General features: G+C 36.7%; 1 protein-coding gene across 2 annotated transcripts; it reads left to right on the top strand.

Annotated features, from left to right (window-relative positions):
* The first annotated feature begins 4140 nt into the window (after positions 1 to 4140).
* Positions 4141 to 7107, top strand: LOC131060900 (probable receptor-like protein kinase At1g11050). Of its 2 annotated transcripts, none has more exons than XM_057994338.2 (2): positions 4141 to 6757; positions 6871 to 7107. In XM_057994338.2, the coding sequence occupies exons 1-2, from the start codon at positions 4940 to 4942 to the stop codon at positions 6889 to 6891; spliced, it is 1839 nt and encodes a 612-aa protein (XP_057850321.1). In that variant the 5' UTR covers positions 4141 to 4939; the 3' UTR covers positions 6892 to 7107. The 2 variants fall into 2 exon arrangements, with proteins under 2 accessions (XP_057850321.1, XP_057850320.1); XM_057994337.2 differs by having other exon boundaries at positions 4141 to 6780.
* The last annotated feature ends 12838 nt before the right edge of the window (positions 7108 to 19945 follow it).

The following is a 19945-nucleotide window of genomic DNA, read 5'->3' as shown; positions in this document are numbered from 1 at the left end:
GTTTAGTTGATATTTTAAAGAGAAGCTAGGCCACCATATTTGACTTAAGTAAGTCACGTGTGTTTCCTTTCATAACAAGTAGAAGACGATAAAATGAAATCTTGAAACAAACAAAATATTATCCAATCCGGCCAGTGGGAATTATGGAAAGATTTAAGCATTGAATTTTATTTATCAACTTCAGACTAGAATGCTTTTAAAAACCAAATTACTAAGAACAGTTAAAAAACCATATCAGATTGCACTTTTATGAAAATAGTCAAAATATTATTGTGTTGAAAAGTAGAAAAGAAAAAGAATTAAATAAATAAAATAATATATGACAATGCTAATTCACAAAAATAAAAAATTATATTTTGGAATATTTATTTGAAACTTTAATATACTTTAATGACTAAGAAATTATTTAAACTCCAGCGGTTACACCTGCTTAAAGTGACGAATACAAAGCATCATAGGATTTTCAGTCTAATTGTAAAATGTACTATTTTAGAGTTTTAAACAAATAGTTTAATTACGATTAGGCTATATAAATAATACAATCAATTAATTTATTTTTTAAAGTTGTAATTAGAAATTATAATAAAAATATTGAGTTGATATTGATGGTTCATAAAAGTTATATGGTGCTTTCATCATAATATTTTAATGAGAATTGAGAATCACATTTTTCATGTGTAAGAAATTTAAATTGGATTGTTTTTAAAATCTAACAATTCAATTTTAAATGTCATGTGGACTTCATAGTATAGATCTAAATTTATATATGTATTTGATCAATGTTGTGTAGATTTGAACTAACATGATGTTGCAATAGTATATCTACTCAGCTTCACCATCTATAAATTTAAAGTTGTCAAGGGCATCTTTACAATAACTATTATACCTCATTTTTTATAATAACAATTTGTAACATATGCTATAGTTTGTGTTCTGGAATGACATATCAAGATCCATAAATTGTTTGAAACGATAACTATGGATGGACAACATAACCTAAGATATCATTTTTCAGTTTTACAGAGACAAATATTAAAAAAAAAATAGTAGTGTACATAAAACATTGAATTTACATTATACACGACACTACAAAAATATGTGATGGACTCATGTGAGGATGGATAACCTCCTAGGATTTTTCATTAATTATTCTTGTGAGCATCACCTAAATGCAATGAATGTTAATTGGTTTACTCATGATCATATGTGATGGACTCATGTGAGCCAATACTCATAAAATATGAAAATGCATAATTAATTCTTAATAAATCATTACATAATTTGGTACATTATGAAAACGCTTACACATATGAAAATGGATGAATTAAAAAAACCTATGATAAATGACAAGACACAATATTAACTAATGATTTTACGAATAAAATAACAAACTAATTAAATTTGATCATGGTGAAAACTTCATTGTTTTTTATATTTATTATACTATAATCATAATTTGTTGCCCCATATTATCCTCTAATATCCGGGTGTGAGTAGATTATAAATTTGCAGATAAGTCAATTTGCACTTTGTATGATCACAGTTTTATCATGGTTTTATCTATGCAATCTTCAGACAAAGGTAAGAGGACAAATTTAACGCCAAATAATCTTCAAACCTTAATAAATAATCCTCTAATGTTGGCCTTAACCTTCATGTCATAAATGAAAAGAATTTTTATTTTTATACCTTGAAAAACCATGTCTACCTTCATGTGGACCACTCAATATATATTCTATCAAATTAATTTGATAATTTGATAGAATATATATTGAGTGGTCCACATGATGGTAGACATGGTTTTTCAAGGTATAAAAATTATATTTGTTGCTGCTTTTTGCCATCCGCATAATTTTAGCATAATAACAGGCTGTTTTATTATATACTTAATAAAATAATTCAGAAATCAATGTAATGGATATTTTTTTCTAGTTATTCGTTCCCGTGGAATAAAAAATAAAATCAGCGCTTCAATGTTGGTTTAGTTGATTAGTTGATAAATTTAGGAGAAGCTTGGCCACTATATTTGATTTAAGTAAATCACGTGTGTTTCCTTTCGTTGCAAGTAGAAAACGATAAAATAAAATGTACAACTTAGAAGCAAAAACAAAATATTATCCAATCTGGCCAGTGGGAATTATGGAAAGAGATAAGCATTGAATATTATTTATCAACTTCAGAGTAGAACGCTTTTAAAAACGGAATTACTAAGAAAATAGTTAAAAAAACCATATCAGAATAACAGTCAACATATTATCGTGTTGAAAAGTAGAAAAGGAAAAGAATTAAATAAATAATATATGATAATGCCAATTTACAAAAATCAAAATGCCAATTCAAAAAAATATAAAATTATATTTTTGAATTTTTGAAAATTTACTGTTTTTTAATGACTTAAGAAATTATTCAAACTAGCAATTACATCGGTTTAAAGTGACGAATACAGAGCATCATAGGATTTTTCGCCTCCACAAAAGTTGAAATGTGGCATATTTCATGCATTTACCAATCATTTGCATGTCAAATTGTTTCAAAAATGGATCATTGTTTATGGACATTTTGATGTCTTTGTAGATGCCTCTCGACATAATAATTTATTTTTTAAAGTTGTAATTAGAAATTATGTTTAAAGTATTGAGTTGATATTGATGGTTAATAAAAGTTATATGTTGCTTTCATCATAATATTTTAATGAGAATTAAGAAACATATTTTTTTATGTGTAAAAAATATAATGGCGAAATTTAAATTAGGTTGTTTTTCAAATCTAACAACTCAATTTTATATGTTATGTGGACTTGTTTCGTATTACAAATCTAAATTTATGTATGTATTTGATCAATGGTGTGTAGATTTGAACTAGCATGATGGTGCAATAGTAAATCTACTCAGCTTCACCATCTATATATGTTTGAAGTTGTCAAGGTCATCTTTACAAACACAAACAACTTTGGGAAGATTATTTGATCACAAGAATCAATTTCTTCTAGGTCAACCCCTTGAATGAACCAACCTTATGACTCTAAGCTTGAATGATTGAAGATAACATGTGCAGGGAAAATGACCTAATACTTGAACACGTTCCAATAATTTTTATAGCAATTGTTGATTTAATGTTCAAGATTTTTAACAATATTGCATCAATGGTCATGATTTTAAAGTTGTTGTTGATGATGACTACCGTAATTGAATGAAATGTATTCCTTAGATCTAAAAAGTATCAAATCATGTGATGCCACATCAATGCACCCATAACACATTAGTTAGTGTACAAATATTGGTCTCTCTTTTTTTCCGAGCTTTCTTGGACACCCCAACAAAAAACATGTTGGCGTGGCCCTAAAACCTTAGCAATAAGCAATGGACTTGCCAAGTAAGTTGTAAAAGGCATCAAATTATGTAATGCCACATCAATGCACCAATAAAACATGAGCTAGTGCATAACTATTGATCTCACTTTTTTTGGTTCTTTTTGGACACCCTAACAAAATGCATGTTGACATGACCTTAAAATCTTAGCTATAAAGAATAGACTTGCAAAATAACTCGTAAATAAAAAAAGTGATTTACAATTTTTACATAAAATTTTGAGAAATGCAAAATTAAGATACTCAACAAGTAGACATACACAACATATATATGCAAATCTTTGGTAAGTGAGAAGTGCAGGTTGATATGGATCAGTAATGAAGCTCACCATTGTGAGCATAAAGAAAAATACTCTCGCATGCGCTAGTCACAATAAGAAACTGCAAAGAGAACCAGAAAATGATCTGCAATTTTGTAGGTTCAAAAAAAGAACTGAAGAAAGTGAAGCCCATGAAGTGTCCATTGCCAACACAGTGAAGATTTACTCAACTCACAGAACAAGACGGCAAACAACATTTTTTTCCCAGAGCCTGTGACGCAGTCCTCTGTAGTGTCTCTTTAACGGAATCGAAATTCTTAAGCTACGAACAATCACTGTCACGGTCGATCGGTCTGCTGTCGGCTTTCAATCTCGCTTCCTTATTCCCAATTTTGTCAATTCACGCCAATGTAGTTTTGCTAAATTCTTATTCTAACCAGTAAGGAGATTGGTGGGTAGGTATGTGCGGAAGTATCTTTGAATGGAATTAATACGATCTTTTGGAGAGTTGCGTAATGCTCTCCATCATCATCTTCAAAGCTACTTACTCTTCACTACTTCCCCACCGTTGAAAAAAAAGATTTGAAATATCTGTATATTGATGATGATTGTGAGGTCTGAGTTTCATTTTCGTGGTCTTCTGATCTTTCATATTTCTTTTCAGCCGCTGATCAGAGAATTCCAATGTCTTTTTCATGGAGAGAACGCCTTCGGAGTAATTACAAAGGAAAATTTGAAAATGTTACCTGATCGGCCGTCTCTTAAGTACTGGTCGAAGGGCATCTTTGACCATGATGAGGAGTTTACAGCCGCTACCTAGTTATCCCAAATGCTGCCCGGAATTTATACAGAAGAATATTATAATTAGTTTAAAATCTTCTTATTTTCCCATTCTTACTTGAAATCAGGAATCCAGCCTCCAAGCTTTACTTTCAGGGTTTGATTAGAGAGTAGAAAGTCGAATTCATAATTACTTCTCAAGTCTTTCTATTTTTCCATTCTTACCTTCTTACCTTTAGACAGGAATCCGCCCTCCAAGCTTTACTTTCAGGGTTTGATTGCAGAGAGTAGAAAGACAATGGAATTCATATTTACTTCTAAAGTCTTTCTATTTTCCCGTTCTTACCTCTAGACAAGGCATCCCAAGCTTTACTTTCAGGGTTTAATTACAGAGAGAAGAAAGACAATGGAACTGATCATAATTACTTCTGAAGTCTTGCCCTTTTCCTTTTCTTACCTTTAGACCAGGCATCCGCCCACCAATCTTTACTTTCAGGGTTTGGTTGCAGTGAGTAAAAAGACAATTGCAAAGATGCACAAGCTAATTTGGCCAGTGTTGCTGCTACTTTTCATAGTTGTGAAGGCAAATTCCGCCTCCTGCCCGACGGATTTCAATTATGTGAGTCAAATATTATGGGACAAATCCTCCTGCGAATCTGTGGAAGCGGGCGACGGCGATTGCTGCCAGACGCTGCTAAGTTTATTCGGAGTAGGGTTAGCTCAGTATCTCAAAGACTCATCAAATTTCGAATTCCCCGACTACGCCTCAGCAAACGCCTGTGTAAATTCATTCCAGAGCCAAGTCGCTTCAGCATCTGTTTCCCCTGCCTTGGTCACACAGTGCCTAAACGACACCTCCATGTTTGTATCCAGCCCCAATCTTTGCAGCGGAATACAGACTAAAAAGGACTGGCTTGATCTTCTCGGAACGACTTCCATCGACACGGCCTGCAAAGGGGATTTGACCAGTTTGGCCTCATGCGATGCCTGCAAAGAGAGCGCACAGATCGTGGTGAACAAAATATTAGGGATCGATAAAAATGTCACGGCTGGGACGAGTCTCCAATGCTTCTATTTCGCCGTTATTTATGCGGCAGGCCTGGTAAATGACTACGGCCCGAAGAACGACAATACGGCCGCCTGCACCTTTGGCTTGACATTAAAAGTCCAGGGTTCGAGTAACCGCGGGCACCTGGTTTTGATCTGTTCGACAATCACCTCTGCTGCGATTTTCCTGGGGGTTTGTGCGGGTTTAGCGGTTTATTTTCTCCGGGAGAAGAGAAATCGAGAGGCAGTGCACAGGCGGTTCATAATGCGCAACCGGAGCCTGTTACAGACCACCGTGAGGCCCAACACAGGGGCAATCTGGTTCAAAATTGATGAAATTCGGGCCGCGACGGAGAATTTCAGCCGGAGAAATCTCATTGGCCAGGGCGGATTTGGCACTGTGTACAAGGGAACCGTTTCAGACGGTCAGATCATAGCCGTCAAGAGAATAAAGAACTGTTCTCCAGAAGGGGACGCTGATTTCTTGAACGAGGTGGAGATTATCAACAACATAAGGCACAGAAATCTGGTGGTTCTGAGAGGTTGCTGTGTAGCCAGCGATGACGTGGAAGGGCACCAGAGGTTTCTGATCTACGATTTCATGCCGAATGGCAGCTTGGACGACCACGTATTTGGAAGAAACTGTAAAGTACCGCTGACATGGCCGCAGCGGAAGAGTATTGTGCTCGGGGTGGCCAATGGTTTGGCTTATTTGCACTATGGCGTTCAGCCTGCAATTTTTCACAGAGACATTAAAGCCACAAATATTCTGCTGGATGCCGATTTGAATGCTTATGTGTCTGATTTTGGACTGGCCAGAATGAGCGTCGAAGGGGAATCCCATATGACCACACGTGTGGCTGGAACCCATGGCTACCTGGCTCCTGAGTATGCGCTTTACGGGCAGTTGACGGAAAAGAGTGATGTTTATAGCTTTGGTGTTGTTGTGTTGGAGATAATGAGCGGCAGAAAAGCTCTGGATACTTCTGTGGAGAGGTTTTCTGATTATCTGGTGACGGACTGGGCATGGAATCTTGTGAAAGCGGGCAGAACAATTGAAGTTGTGGACCAGGGGATAAGGGAATCTGGGCCTGCAAGTATCATGGAAAGATTTGTTCTTGTGGGAATTATGTGTGCGCATGTTATGGTGGCTTTCAGGCCTACCATTGTTGAGGTTCTGAAGATGTTGGTAGGGGATATTGAGATTCCTGAAATTCCAGACAGGCCTTTGCCCCTCACGCACCAGTCTGTTGAGTATGGTGATGGTTCGTTGAGGATTTCTGGTAGTTATACTTACTCGCCTGTAAGTCAAAACAAATTGCCCAGGTAGACGGTATCATCTTTCACTACTTTGAGCAGATTTTCCTTTTTCTTTTTTCTGATATGTTGAAAAAATTTCATTGTTTATATTAACAGGAGGACTGTAGAAAACTATAAGTAACATATGCTCCAGATTTTACTTTGAAACATCTGAACAAGATCCATATACACCCACCCTGGAATTAGACTTCAGTAACTAATTGTAGTGATAAAAGAATGATATACACAATTTCTGAGTTTTAAATTTGACTGGCACCCATGCCTGTCAAACAGTTGATTTTTGCCGTAGTTATGGCCTTAAAAAAGTGTTAATCTAATTATTATATTTTTGCAGTGGTTATTGCCTTAAAAAATGCCCTTCAGTGTTATCTAATTATTATATCATTTTCAGTTTTAATGAGACAAATGAACAAGGCACGTTTGTCTCATTGTCGTATATGAAAAATGGGAATGTGTACACAACGTAGAAGTTAAATATATATAGGTCACCATACAAATTATAACAATAAATATTTAGTAGATTTGTTTATGGTTAAGACTTATGAGAGCTAAGTAATTGTAAATTATTACTTAGTAAATTATTTTAAATTATATGAGTGAATTTGAATAAATTATTATGTAATTTGATGTATTGTTAAAATATTAGTTATGTAAAATTGAATGAGTTATGGAGTTTTATTATATATAATTTATATATATGAAAATGATTGGAAAGATTTATAACAAATGATTTATTAGATATTAATATTTGATGAAAATTATTACATATAAGACGTTCTTTGTGTGAACATGACAAACTAATTATGTAAATTGAGAGCGTGGTGGGGAAGAGAAGCAAGATAATAAGAACAATCGCGATCATTCTTTACGATTAATTTTTTAAAGATCATAAATAAGATTTTTTAATATTTATATTTATTTTTTAGTGAAACACTATTTCCATCTTTAATTATTTTTCATCTGCACCAACAACAATGTTTCTTAAAAAATCAACACTAGTTTTTCGTAAAACCAAAGATTGGTTCCTTTATTATTATTTTTTTTCTTTTGTATTAATATTTAGCAATCACACCTTGGTGTGTAATGGGTACGCCGAAGAGATGTGGAAGGCCTATGAGGAAATAGTTATTCTACTTTTTTCTATACATTTGTGTAGTACATAAGGTCAATTGGTAGGCCATTTAGTAAATGATTTTGTTTGTGCAACAAAGGTCTTAATGGACAAGTGATAACTTCACATGAATTATGCATCAACTTACAAGGATCCAAACACGAGTGAACCAAAAGCTTTGAATTAGGAAGATAACTAGGATCCATTACTAATAGGAGAGAGGGGAAGATAGGGATAAAGAAAGGGGAGCAAGAGAGGAGGGGAGAATGAGTGAGGTGGGAAGAGTGAGAGAGGGGTAAGGAGTTAGAGATAGGGGATCAAGATGGAGATGGAGAAAGAAAGTGATTTAAAGAGGAGAGGGAGAGATAAAGAGAGAAAGAGGAGACATGGATATATAGAGATGGAAGAGATAAATATACAAAGAGAGAGGGGGACAAAGAAAGATAAAGATAGAGATATGAAGTGATATATAAAGAGGTAGAGAGGGGAAGAAATATATGGGTAGAAAGAGATGGATAGATGATGAGGTGAAGAGAGAGGTAGAGAGATTGGTGGATAGAGATAAGGAAACATTTTAATAGATAGAGGGGGTGAGATGAAGATAGAGGTAGAGAAGAAGATAGAGGAGATAAATGGATAGACGTGAAGAGAGAGTTAGAGCGAGAGATAAATAGACAGACACGGGGTTAAAGAAGAAGAAATATAGAGTGGTGGATAGAGGAAGAGATAGAGAGAGAGAGAGAGATAGATGTCGAGATACAAATATATATAGATATAGATATAAGGAGATAAAGAGAAAGGGGGAGAGGGAGATGATATCTATAGATGAAGATAAATATATATAAATATATGGGAATAGATATACATGAAGATATCTAGGAAGATAAAGGGAGAGAAAGGTATGTATGGAGAGATAAATATGGGATGGGGAGGGAGTGGGGGAGAAATGGGGAGTGGGAGGGATATAGTTAGTGTAGACGTATAAAAATGACCATATTCCTAAATGAATATTTTATGTTCATTTATCTATTTAATTAAATCCAATTTAATTAAATTATCCACATTCTTCTATTTTATTAAGTAAATTACTCAATTTATTTAAATAAAATTCACTATACCCATTTAATGAATAAATCATTTTATTCAATTAAATCCCCTTATCCACTTTTAATTAAATTCAAATTTAATTAAATAGTTATCCTAAATTGAATAAATCTAATTTATTTAATTTCCCCAAATTGCAACCAAATTGAATAAATCATTTAATTCAATTAAATCCTATTATCCCTCCATCCACTTGCAAAATCCAAAACCCCTTTCTAATCCCTTCTAGACTCTTCTAATCACTTCTAATTAGCCTAACCCATCATTCTAAACTTTGTCACATCCCTAAGCGAAGGGAAGTCACTTCTCAAAACCTCAAAGTCTTTGATAACCATTAAAGGCTTTCAACCTTCAACCACTTAATCCCCCAAAGTCTTCAATAACCATTAATGGTTAACTCAAACCCTTTTACATGGTTAAAACATTTGTTTTAACTCAACCTTCACCCAACCCAAGGGTCTCATCAGGACTTTAATGCTTTGACCATGATTATCTCTTAATCATTTGCACAAAGGTTTATCCTTGGATTAACTCTTAATCCAGTGGGTGATCTTAATTTAGGCTTGACCCTTACCTTCTAGATAACCATGAGGTCTCCTAGGCATTTAATGCCTCCAACCCCTTCTCTCAACCCAACCCTATGTTGACACTTGTCACCATTTTATTGGTGCCGATTACAAACATGGATCCCCAACTTTCAAACTAAACCCTTGATCAACTCTTTTAATCCTGACCATCCATTGCCCTATTTTTGCTATAAATAGAGCTCTCATTCCTCCATTTTTACATATATCATCCTTCAAATTTGTAGTATCACACTTATGCTCAAATACATTCAAGCTTTCATATCATTTTTATGCTCATCATTTGAGCCTCTTTGAAATCAGGAATTAGTCTAAATATGCATGTTTAGAATACTTTCTTTATCATTTAGCTCAATCATAGACTAAATATATCATGTTAGGATAGTACTCATACTAACCTTGTCATCTTATCATCTAGTTTATTGCATTCCTAGAATCATACATAGCTTAACATCCATTTCATTCTAAAATCTATCAAGACATCCCTCGTTCTTGCATTTGCCATCCCTAAACCATTTTGCTTAGTAATCTGAGAGCAAAAACATTGGTTTGAGGGACATTGTGAGATAGAGAACCATGGGACCCACCTTGGGAAGCTGAGTAATACTTCATTACTCCATAGCTTGCACCAAGAAGTCTTGTGTGTGTGTGTGGACAAGTCATTTTACAATATTTTCACATATTAAGTTTTATCAGCCCACTTTTCCCGCATACATTTCTGGCGCCCACCATGGGGCCCGACCCCAAATATCAAATCGGTTTTTGAAAATAAATACTTTTGCAGGCACGTAGGAAAAATGAATTAGCACGTTCAAATAATTGTTTAGCGCATCCAGTAAACAACGTAGCACATCTAGTCCACTGTTCAGCGCGTGGGATCTCTACTTCAGCGCGTGAAGTCCTTTCTTTAGCGCATAACCCCACTAAACTTCTTCCTGTAGGTCTCAGTACGGACGAAAAAATAGAGTAGCGCATGTGCAAAATAGATTGGCGCTTTGGACCTGTCAGATAGCGCATCCAGTCTACCAGTTAGCGCTTTAAGTCCATCATCCAGCGCGTATAAACCATCTTTTAGCGCATCAAATCAACACTTTTCCTGCAGGTCTCAACGCAAAAGAAAACCAGAGCAGCGCTTTCGGCATATAGAGTAGCGCATCTAGCAAACAGTGTAGCGCGTTGAAACTTAATTTTAGCGCATCAAGTGTATATTATAGCGCATATAGTCTGTTATGTAGCGCATCGAAGACATAAACAAAAAATTGTAACCAAAAATTAAATTTTAGACTTGTTGAAGTCCACAAAATCCTCTGTTTTTCTAACTACTATGGTGGTATTTTACAGGGTTTCTGACATTTTATTGCAGGGAGGAGCTTAGTGTTCTTTTTTTTTTAGAACCATAAATTGTTTAAATTTTACTAGCTTGTTCAAGTTAGTTAAAGTTTAAAGTCTTTTTAATTCTAATTAAATAAAATTGAACTCACCTTATTTGGGCTATAAAACGAACCACAAAAACAATCTTTTCATGCTTTTCCTAAGAGGGCAAAATTTTCATGTTGCGCTTTAAAAGGAACAAGTAGAATTTTTCAGTTTTCCAAACAAAGGGATTTAAAACGAACTTCACCATCCTTTGGTGCATAAAAGGATTCACTTCAAATTTTTGCAAAGTAAAAGAATCACATATGTCTAGAGTCATTTGCAACTAAAGAGGGAAGATCTTCCCCTTTTGATCGATTTCTTTTGCTGACCAAAACATCGAATTTACTTTGTTGACCAAAATTCCTTTTCATAGATCAGAAAATCATTGCTTTGAAAGGATAAAATAAACACCATGTTTTTGTGGAGCAACATCTCCACATAGATTTTAGCAAATCACTGAATTGAAAGGCTAAAAATAACCAACTTGATTGCTTTGTCTCGAAAGTGGAAGGAATATGCTCTCCCCTTAACTGGGTGATCAAAAATCCAGACCACTCTTACAACTTTCTGTACTTCAAGCATTTACATCCTTTAGCAGGCCTGCCTTCCCGAGGAGTTGGAATCAACTCTTAAAGTCGTTTATGGCCGGTGTGAAGGGAACGACCTAAGTGGGGAACGACTTTGATGCCAAGAATTCCAACCCACTATAATCAAATGTGGAAAGTGACGAAAGTTCTTTTCAACGGTTGCGTGCAGTGATTAGCCTTCCCCCAGTATCCTTGAGATACGTAAAGCCTTTGTTCTAAAGGTTGGGAAGCCTCCTGAGGGAGTTTATCACTGACGGCCGAACGGGAAGTCTGATTACAAACCATAGAAATAGAAGCTTTGAGCCGAGTCAGTAACCAGACATTTATAACATCATAGTGCAAGGGTGGGGAAGAATCCGCCCCCAAGATTACTCACCATATATCTCCCAAGATACCTATTCAACTATGAAGCAATTCACTTTGAGTTAATTTCTGGCAAAAGGCAAAAAAAGGGCACCCTCTAGGGGGTGACACGACTGTTTGAGCTGACGGAGTATCGAGACTAATGGGCTATGATGTTATTTATGACCCTTGACTAAAGAGTCTTTCTGAAGTGTGTTACTTGTATCAAAGACCTGTTAAAACATTGGGGATTTGAACACATCCTCGCAGAACATACACTTTTTGGTCGATTAGGCAAAATGGTTGTACTTTTTATGCCGTGCTTGCATTTATTACTTCAGAAAATCATCTATCAAACTTGAAAAATTTGCAACAAAATTTCAAAATTCACAAAAACCAAACCAAAGGAAAAATCAGGGCAGTTTAGCGCATAAGAGCAACCTCTTAGCACGTAGAGTACTTCTGTTAGCGCATCCAAACCTCAAGTTAGCACGTCGGTTCCAAACAGTAACGTTTTATCCCAAGACAAATCAGTGTTGAAACATTTTAGCACATCGAAAAAATAGTCTAGTGCGTGGAAGCAACAGCTTAGCGTGTGGAAACCAAACATTAGCGCATAAAGTCCAACAGTTAGCGCATCACAGACCCAGGATAACGCATAGCTTTTTCAACAGCTGAAAAACAATTTTAACAGTCCAAAAACTTTAGCGCGTGTTTGGGGGCAGCCTATCGCGTGTAGTTATTATTTTAGCGCATAGAGGAATTTCAGTAGCGCATGTAGACTCTATTCTAGCGCGTGATCCAAAACAGAAAAACAGAATACAAAACCGGGAAAAATTTTGAAATTTTTAAAAACATTTTTAGAAGCCTTTTTTTCATCAACATCATTTTTCATCAAAACAGAGTGACAAACAAACCATTAAAACTATTTCTTGAGCTAAATTTTGTGTCAAAACGAACATTGTCAAAATCCTAAACGAATCGCGCAATAGAGGATGTCTCTCCTATCATAATCCGGAAATCTCATCATCAGTATCAACAGAATCCTTTACCATCTTACGGAGTTTTATCTCAAAACACTTGTTTAAAACTTTCAAATTGTCAAATCAAGTTTCCAGATCGGGAGGCTTTTATCCATATCATTTGACACACTTTGTCGTGAAGGGACATCTAAAACCTTCACTTTGATAGAGTAAGATTTGAAGTTTTCAAAAACAAGAATCAACTGAATCCAAACAAATCAAAGGAAACCATTGATCACTCATGCATGACTAATCCCCTTATTCTGAGAAGAAAGAACCTCTATCGTAACATCACGTTGAAGAAACAACAACCTAGTTTTTCCAAATTCATCAAGAGAAATAAGTTTTTATACATCAATCGTCAACTCTTCAAATCTCATCGGGTATTCCTTCATCACGTCAAACGTTATATCCAAAACAAATCTAGCGAATTTGACAAAGAACCCTTGAAGACAAGAGCATACTGTCAAAAGTCTGCTTTTAATCAAATCATAAACCGCGGAGGAAAGATCAATCTAGCATTCTTACCCGACGAGTGCATCACATATAACACATCTCGACCAGAACCACCAACCCCCGAGCAACACATCGAAGAGGATTTTGTCCCTTTCATCATTGAGAGTTTCTACTAAAAATGCCTGTTACTCGCTCTCAAAAGAACCAATAAAGCGAGACACACGCAGAATCAAGTATGAATCGAAGATTATCAAACCCTTTTGAAGTTCCACACTCAGAAGAGCCTGAAATTACTGAAGCACTTCTTAAGGAATGTCAAGAAAACCCTTCATTCCAAAAACTTGTTGAAAGGCTTATGGAAAATGACAAAGAAAAGTATCTACTCATGCTCACAAGTAAAGGCGTCAAACTTCCTAAAGATTTCGACGCAAACATTTTTCAAACTGGGTCTCGACAATATGCATATCAAGAACAACAAAGAGAAGAAGAAACCCATAACTTTGAACAACATATACCTGAACAACACATTCCAGAACAACGCATACCAGAAATGCATATACCTAAGCTAGAAACACCAGAGCAAAATATACCATTTACCACACCTTTTCAGCTAAGAACAAATACGAGGGAAGAACTCTTCCCTCGACAAGATAATGCACCTTTGGTTGCTCTTACTCAACAAATGCAAATGTTGCAAAGGCAAATACAGGATATGCAACAAGGGACAACAGTACGGTACTCTTTAAACGAAATCTGTCCTTACCCATTTGACAGAAGATTGAACATGGTGCCTTTTCCTCCAAACTCAGACGTTCCCAAATTTGATAAATATGATGGGAAAAGTGATCCCCGGGATCATGTTCGGGAATTTTGCACACTGAGCCTTGAATTTGCTCATGATGACACTTATTTGATGAGGTTATTTCCCAGAAGCTTGGGAGGGCAAACCATGGAATGGTTATCCAAAATTACACTACCTGTGAGATCATTTGATGAGTTGGTTAAAAAATTCATAACCCACTATTCCTACAATATTCAACATGCCATAACCATGCTAGATGTTTGCAACACCAAACAAAAGAACAATGAAACATTCATGGTATTCCTTCAACGCTGGCGACGCATGGTCTCCAGATATCCTTGAGATATTCCTGAAAAGGAAAAAATGGAAATCTTCATCGATAACTTGAATGGTGAAATGAGTTATAGACTAAAACTTCAATGCATACCATCTTTTGCTAAATTGATTGAAAATGGCATTCAAGTAGAGGAAGCCTGTGTCAAAAAGGGAACACTCAAATTTTACAAGGAAGGAACAAACTCATCAAACTACAATAACCAGAACAACACCAACCTTGACAAATCTCAATTTTGGACTCGAAACAAAAACGAACGCAACAATGAAACACATGATCCCAAATCTAAACAACCAGTGCTTGCATTATCTGGAAATCCTCAAAACATAAAAAATCCTAAAAATGCTAATCCAAATGCTAACACATATACACCAAACCCTGATCAAGGACAACTCAACACAAACAACACCAACGATACTCAAAGCAAAAACATGAATCCAGGACCTAACAACAATTCACGCAACAACACAAACAATTTCCAAAAGTGTATCTTCACACCACTGGGACAATCATTAGAATCCGCATTCAGAGAACTTTTGGCAAACAAGATTCTTTCTTTGCCTCCAATCAGCAACTATGAACCCCCAATCAAACCACCTTGGTGGAATGATTCACACTATTGTGATTTCCATCGCAACAAGGGTCATAGAACAAACGAGTGCATGAGATTGAAACACATAGTACAGGACATGATTGATCGAGGTGACTTAACGGTGGATGGTCTCAAAACAAATGGTGATCACGGAGCCTTCAAAAATCCTCTCCCAAATTACAACAAAGATGGAGCATCAACTTCGGATGATACACGCGGAGCTCGTATTAATCACATCTACAACAACACCATCAACCACATATCAGTTGAAGATCATCAAGTCAATGTCATCACCATTCGAGATCAGCGTGATCATGAATCCGTCAATGTAACAACCCGAACTCAGAAATATGTCTTGAAAGGACATACTGCACCTACAGCTACCACGCCAAAAAACCAATATGACTTGGTCAGCCAACTACGTAAAACTCCTGCATAGATATCTATACTAGAATTGTTGAAACTATCACCAAAGCACAAAGACATATTAGAACAAGCACTATTGAAAACCAATGTACCTCAAAATTTGGATACGGACAGATTTCAAGCCATGGTCGCCCATATGACTGGACCGCATAACCTTACCTTCTCAGAACATGATGATGCTTCCTTAATCCATTCGCATAATACTCCTCTCCATATCAAAGTCATTGTTTGCAAACACCGAGTAAAAAGAGTCCTAATAGATGGAGGAGCTGGCCTTAATATATGTACTTTAAAGCTTATCCGTGCATTAGGCTTCTCAGAAGAATCTATTGATCCTTGCAAGAAGATTACCATAAAAGCATATGATGATGATGAAAGGTCCTCTAGAGGAACAGTGATATTACCTATTCAAGTAGGACCAGTACAAAATGATACTATATGTCAAGTCTTAGACATAGATCTAACCTACAATATCTTGTTAGGACGACCTTGGATACATGGAATGCAAGCAGTACCTTCTACGTATCACCATTGTGTCAAGTTTCCTTATGATGGACAAGAAATCTCCATATCAGCTGATCATAATCCATTTCAACATTGCAACGCAATGGGGGCAGCCCAAGATAGTTTGGTTCCGCATAATAGAGAAAAGCAGCAATCCTTGACATTAGGTCTACAAACAGCAAAGCCCAACTCCTTATTGGGAGACTTCAAGCAGAAGATCCAAATCAAAGACCAAGGTATGGGAGAATACTCTTTGGAACCTTTATGTTTGGCTAAATTGCCAACATCACCTAGATCACATGGTTTGCCTACTACATCAACACATCTGGCCACTCAGCCCATCACTAAATTTGATGGTACCTTCATCCAACTGGGCACTCTGGCACATGAATCAGAAGATAAGGATATTCTTAGCTGGTTATACAAAGATGAGGAAGAAGATCATCGAGCAGCTGCTCTAGACATTGTTCTACCAACACACCTGTATGGAAAAGGCTACCTAATCATGAAGCAAATGGGATATGACAGTAAAGGACCTATTGGGAAACACAAAGGAGTCTCTAAACCTATAGATCTTCCTTCACAACCTAGTAGAAACAAAGCATGATTGGGTTCTAAACTCACGTTCCTATTGAAACAACTGCCACACCTAACTACAAAACCTCAATGGAAGGTAAAGAAGAAGTACAAAGATCCTGGTAGGAAGCACTCTTTGAATCAGTAGAAACAATCCGCAAGGCACGGAAACGTCAGGATCAGAAGTTACATCAGGGAAAGCTTCTAAGTCATAAGAAGGCCCTATCTGTAGCAGTAGCTCGTATTCAAACACCAATGTCTCAAAAACAAATCATGTCATCTCCAGATACCGTTATTCCTCCCCGAGGAAGCATAGTCTATGAACAAATCCAGAAAGTAGAAGACCGATCTGACACAGAATCAACAAAAATTATCAAAATGGTATCTATCGTCAAAGATTTGTTTTCACCATACAACATACCTGTTTACAGCACAGATAGAATCTGGGATGATGCCTATGAGACAGATTCCAATGAATATGAATGGGGTACCTGCTCCGATGCTACTACAAATATCCTAGATGATATTGATTCTATATCCCTTTCTCAAAAAGAACATAACGCAGAAGATAGACCTCTTGAATTTGGACCACAAAATATCTATGATGCCATAGAAAGTGAACAGAAACATTATGAACAAGTCTATGTGGAAGATGATACCATCGAAGACCTCGACAAAATCTTGGACTTCTTTAAAACCAAGAACAATCACGATGAAAACTCCGTCCTAACACTCACAGTAGCAGAACTTGATCCACCCAACGATTCCTTACCACTTGTCTTTCCTGACCTCATCGACTGGGATGAACCTGAAATCCATGATAAACCAATTTTCCTAGATGATGAATCTATTATCCATTACCTATGTACCGTAAATCCAGAAACAGGCTCTACCAGTGAACAAAATAAAGATGTCTGTCAATCAGGGAGTGCCAAGTCTCTCAGTCGCAAAAATACACCAAATAAAGGATCTGATGCTGAAAACCAGTCAATGGCAGCTCTAGATCACAAAAAAATAAAAATAAAGGACGCATCCGAGGGTGAAAACCTTTTTAAGGCACCTAACGATGGGAGACTTGACACTCTTCCTGAACACTTTCATGAGCGATCACCCATTTTGATTGAGCCCACTCAATCAATCAACATTGGCACCGTAGAAGCAGTTAGGAACCTACACCTTGCTGAATCTCTAACAGAGGCAGAAAGATCAGCATTCATCATTTTCTTTAAAGAAAAACAAATTAACTTTTCTTGGTCCTATGCGGATATGCCTAGAGTGGATCCACACTTAATCATGCATCACTTGTCCATCTCTTCAGGAGTTAAACCAGTAAAGCAAAAGCTACGAAAGATGAATCCACAGGTGGCACTCATGGTCAAAACTGAACTAAAGAAATTATTAGATGTCGGATTCATCCGACCCATTGACTATGCAGAATGGATTTCCAACATCGTTCCAATATCAAAACCAGATGGTAGTATCAGAATATGCACTGACTTCAGGGACGTCAACAAAGCTTGTCCAAAAGATGACTTTCCTCTGCCCAGTATAGACATCATTGTTGATCTCACAGTAGGCCACACAATGCTCTCACTAATGGATGGTTTCTCAGGCTATAATCAAATCAAAATAGCTCCAGAAGATTAAGATAAAACCGCGTTCACCTGTCCTTGGGGAACGTACTGTTGGAATGTTATGCCATTTGGCTTAAAGAATGCAGGGGCCACTTATCAAAGAGCAATGACCACAATATTCCATGACATGATGCACACATTTATGGAAGACTATGTGGATGATTTACTAGCTAAATCCTTCACCAGAGCCGAACATCTCGGCATCGTAACAAAGATCTTTGATCGATTGGAGAAATTCCAAGTCAGGCTCAACCCTAAGAAGTGTGTCTTCGGGGTTACATCAGGCAAGTTACTAGGCTACATTGTCTCAGCTAAAGGTATTGAAGTAGATCCAACAAAGGTACAAGCCATTATGGACATGCCACCACCAAAGAATATCAGTCAACTCAGATCTCTACAAGGACAACTTCAATCAATCAGGCGATTCATCGCTCAGCTAGCCGATAAAAGTCTACCATTTAACTATTTACTACACAAAAATGTACCATTTAAATGGGGGGCCAAGTGTGCAGAATCTTTTTACCAAATCAAACAATACCTGATGAATCCACCAGTTCTAGTACCACTAGTCGCAGGAAAACCTCTTATCTTATATATCTCAACAACAGATATATCGCTAGGGGCACTATTAGCACAAGAAGATCAACAAGGGAAGGAACGAGCCATATATTACATCAGTCGGACATTGAATGGCTATGAACTCAACTATACATTCATTGAGAAGGCTTTCTTAACAGTGGTCTTCGCATCTCAGAAGTTCTGACATTATATGCTAGCACACACCATCAAGCTAGTCGCAAAAATTGATCCTCTCAAATATCTACTTAGCAAGGCAGCTCTTACAGGCCGATTGGCTAAATGGGTCATGATTCTCAGTGAATTTGACATCCAATACACAGAAAGACGAGCCATCAAGGGACAAGCAATTGCAGACTAGTTGGCTGAAGCACCCCTACCAGCCAAACACATCATGGAGATTGAATTTCCAGACAGGGACGTTCTTGCTCTTTCTACTAAACAATGGACCCTATACTTTGACGGATCCTATACACAACATGGTTCCAGTGCTGGCATTCTGTTCATCACTCCTGAAGGACACACTATACCAAGATCATATAGGCTTATGTTTCCATACACAAATAATGTGGCTGAATATGAGGCACTGGTTATAGGCATCAAAATGGTCGTCGAATGGAAAATCAGAGAACTAAAAGTCTATGGAGACTCAAAACTGGTCATCCATCAAATTAATAACAACTATCAGACAAAAGATGACAAGCTACTACCCTACAAGCGAATGGTGGATGACTTCAAACAGTATTTTGTGCACATCACCTTCGAGCAAATACCAAGATTAAACAACAAAGCAGCCGATGCAATGGCTACCATCGCTTCATTACTACAAATTCTAGAGCAACAGAGTCGTTATGAGTTCCTGGTAGAGTAACTATTCTCCCCCGCCTATGACCACTCTGAATCCCAGGTTATCTATGCCTTGACCGGTTCAGATTCTCCATTATATGGACCAATATACGATTACCTCAAGCACAATATCTTACCCATTGACCAATCCCGTAACCAAAAATGTAACTTTATCTTACAAGCTTCCTGTTACACCCTTACCGCTGATACTTTGTATCGTCGAGGTCTAGATGGTACTCTTCTTCGTTGCCTTGATCGT

Source organism: Cryptomeria japonica, chromosome 5 (genome assembly GCF_030272615.1).
Source record: "Cryptomeria japonica chromosome 5, Sugi_1.0, whole genome shotgun sequence".
In the NCBI taxonomy this organism is placed as follows: domain Eukaryota; kingdom Viridiplantae; phylum Streptophyta; class Pinopsida; order Cupressales; family Cupressaceae; genus Cryptomeria; species Cryptomeria japonica.
Note: the sequence above shows the minus strand (reverse complement) of the source record. Positions and strands in the feature narration are given on the sequence as shown.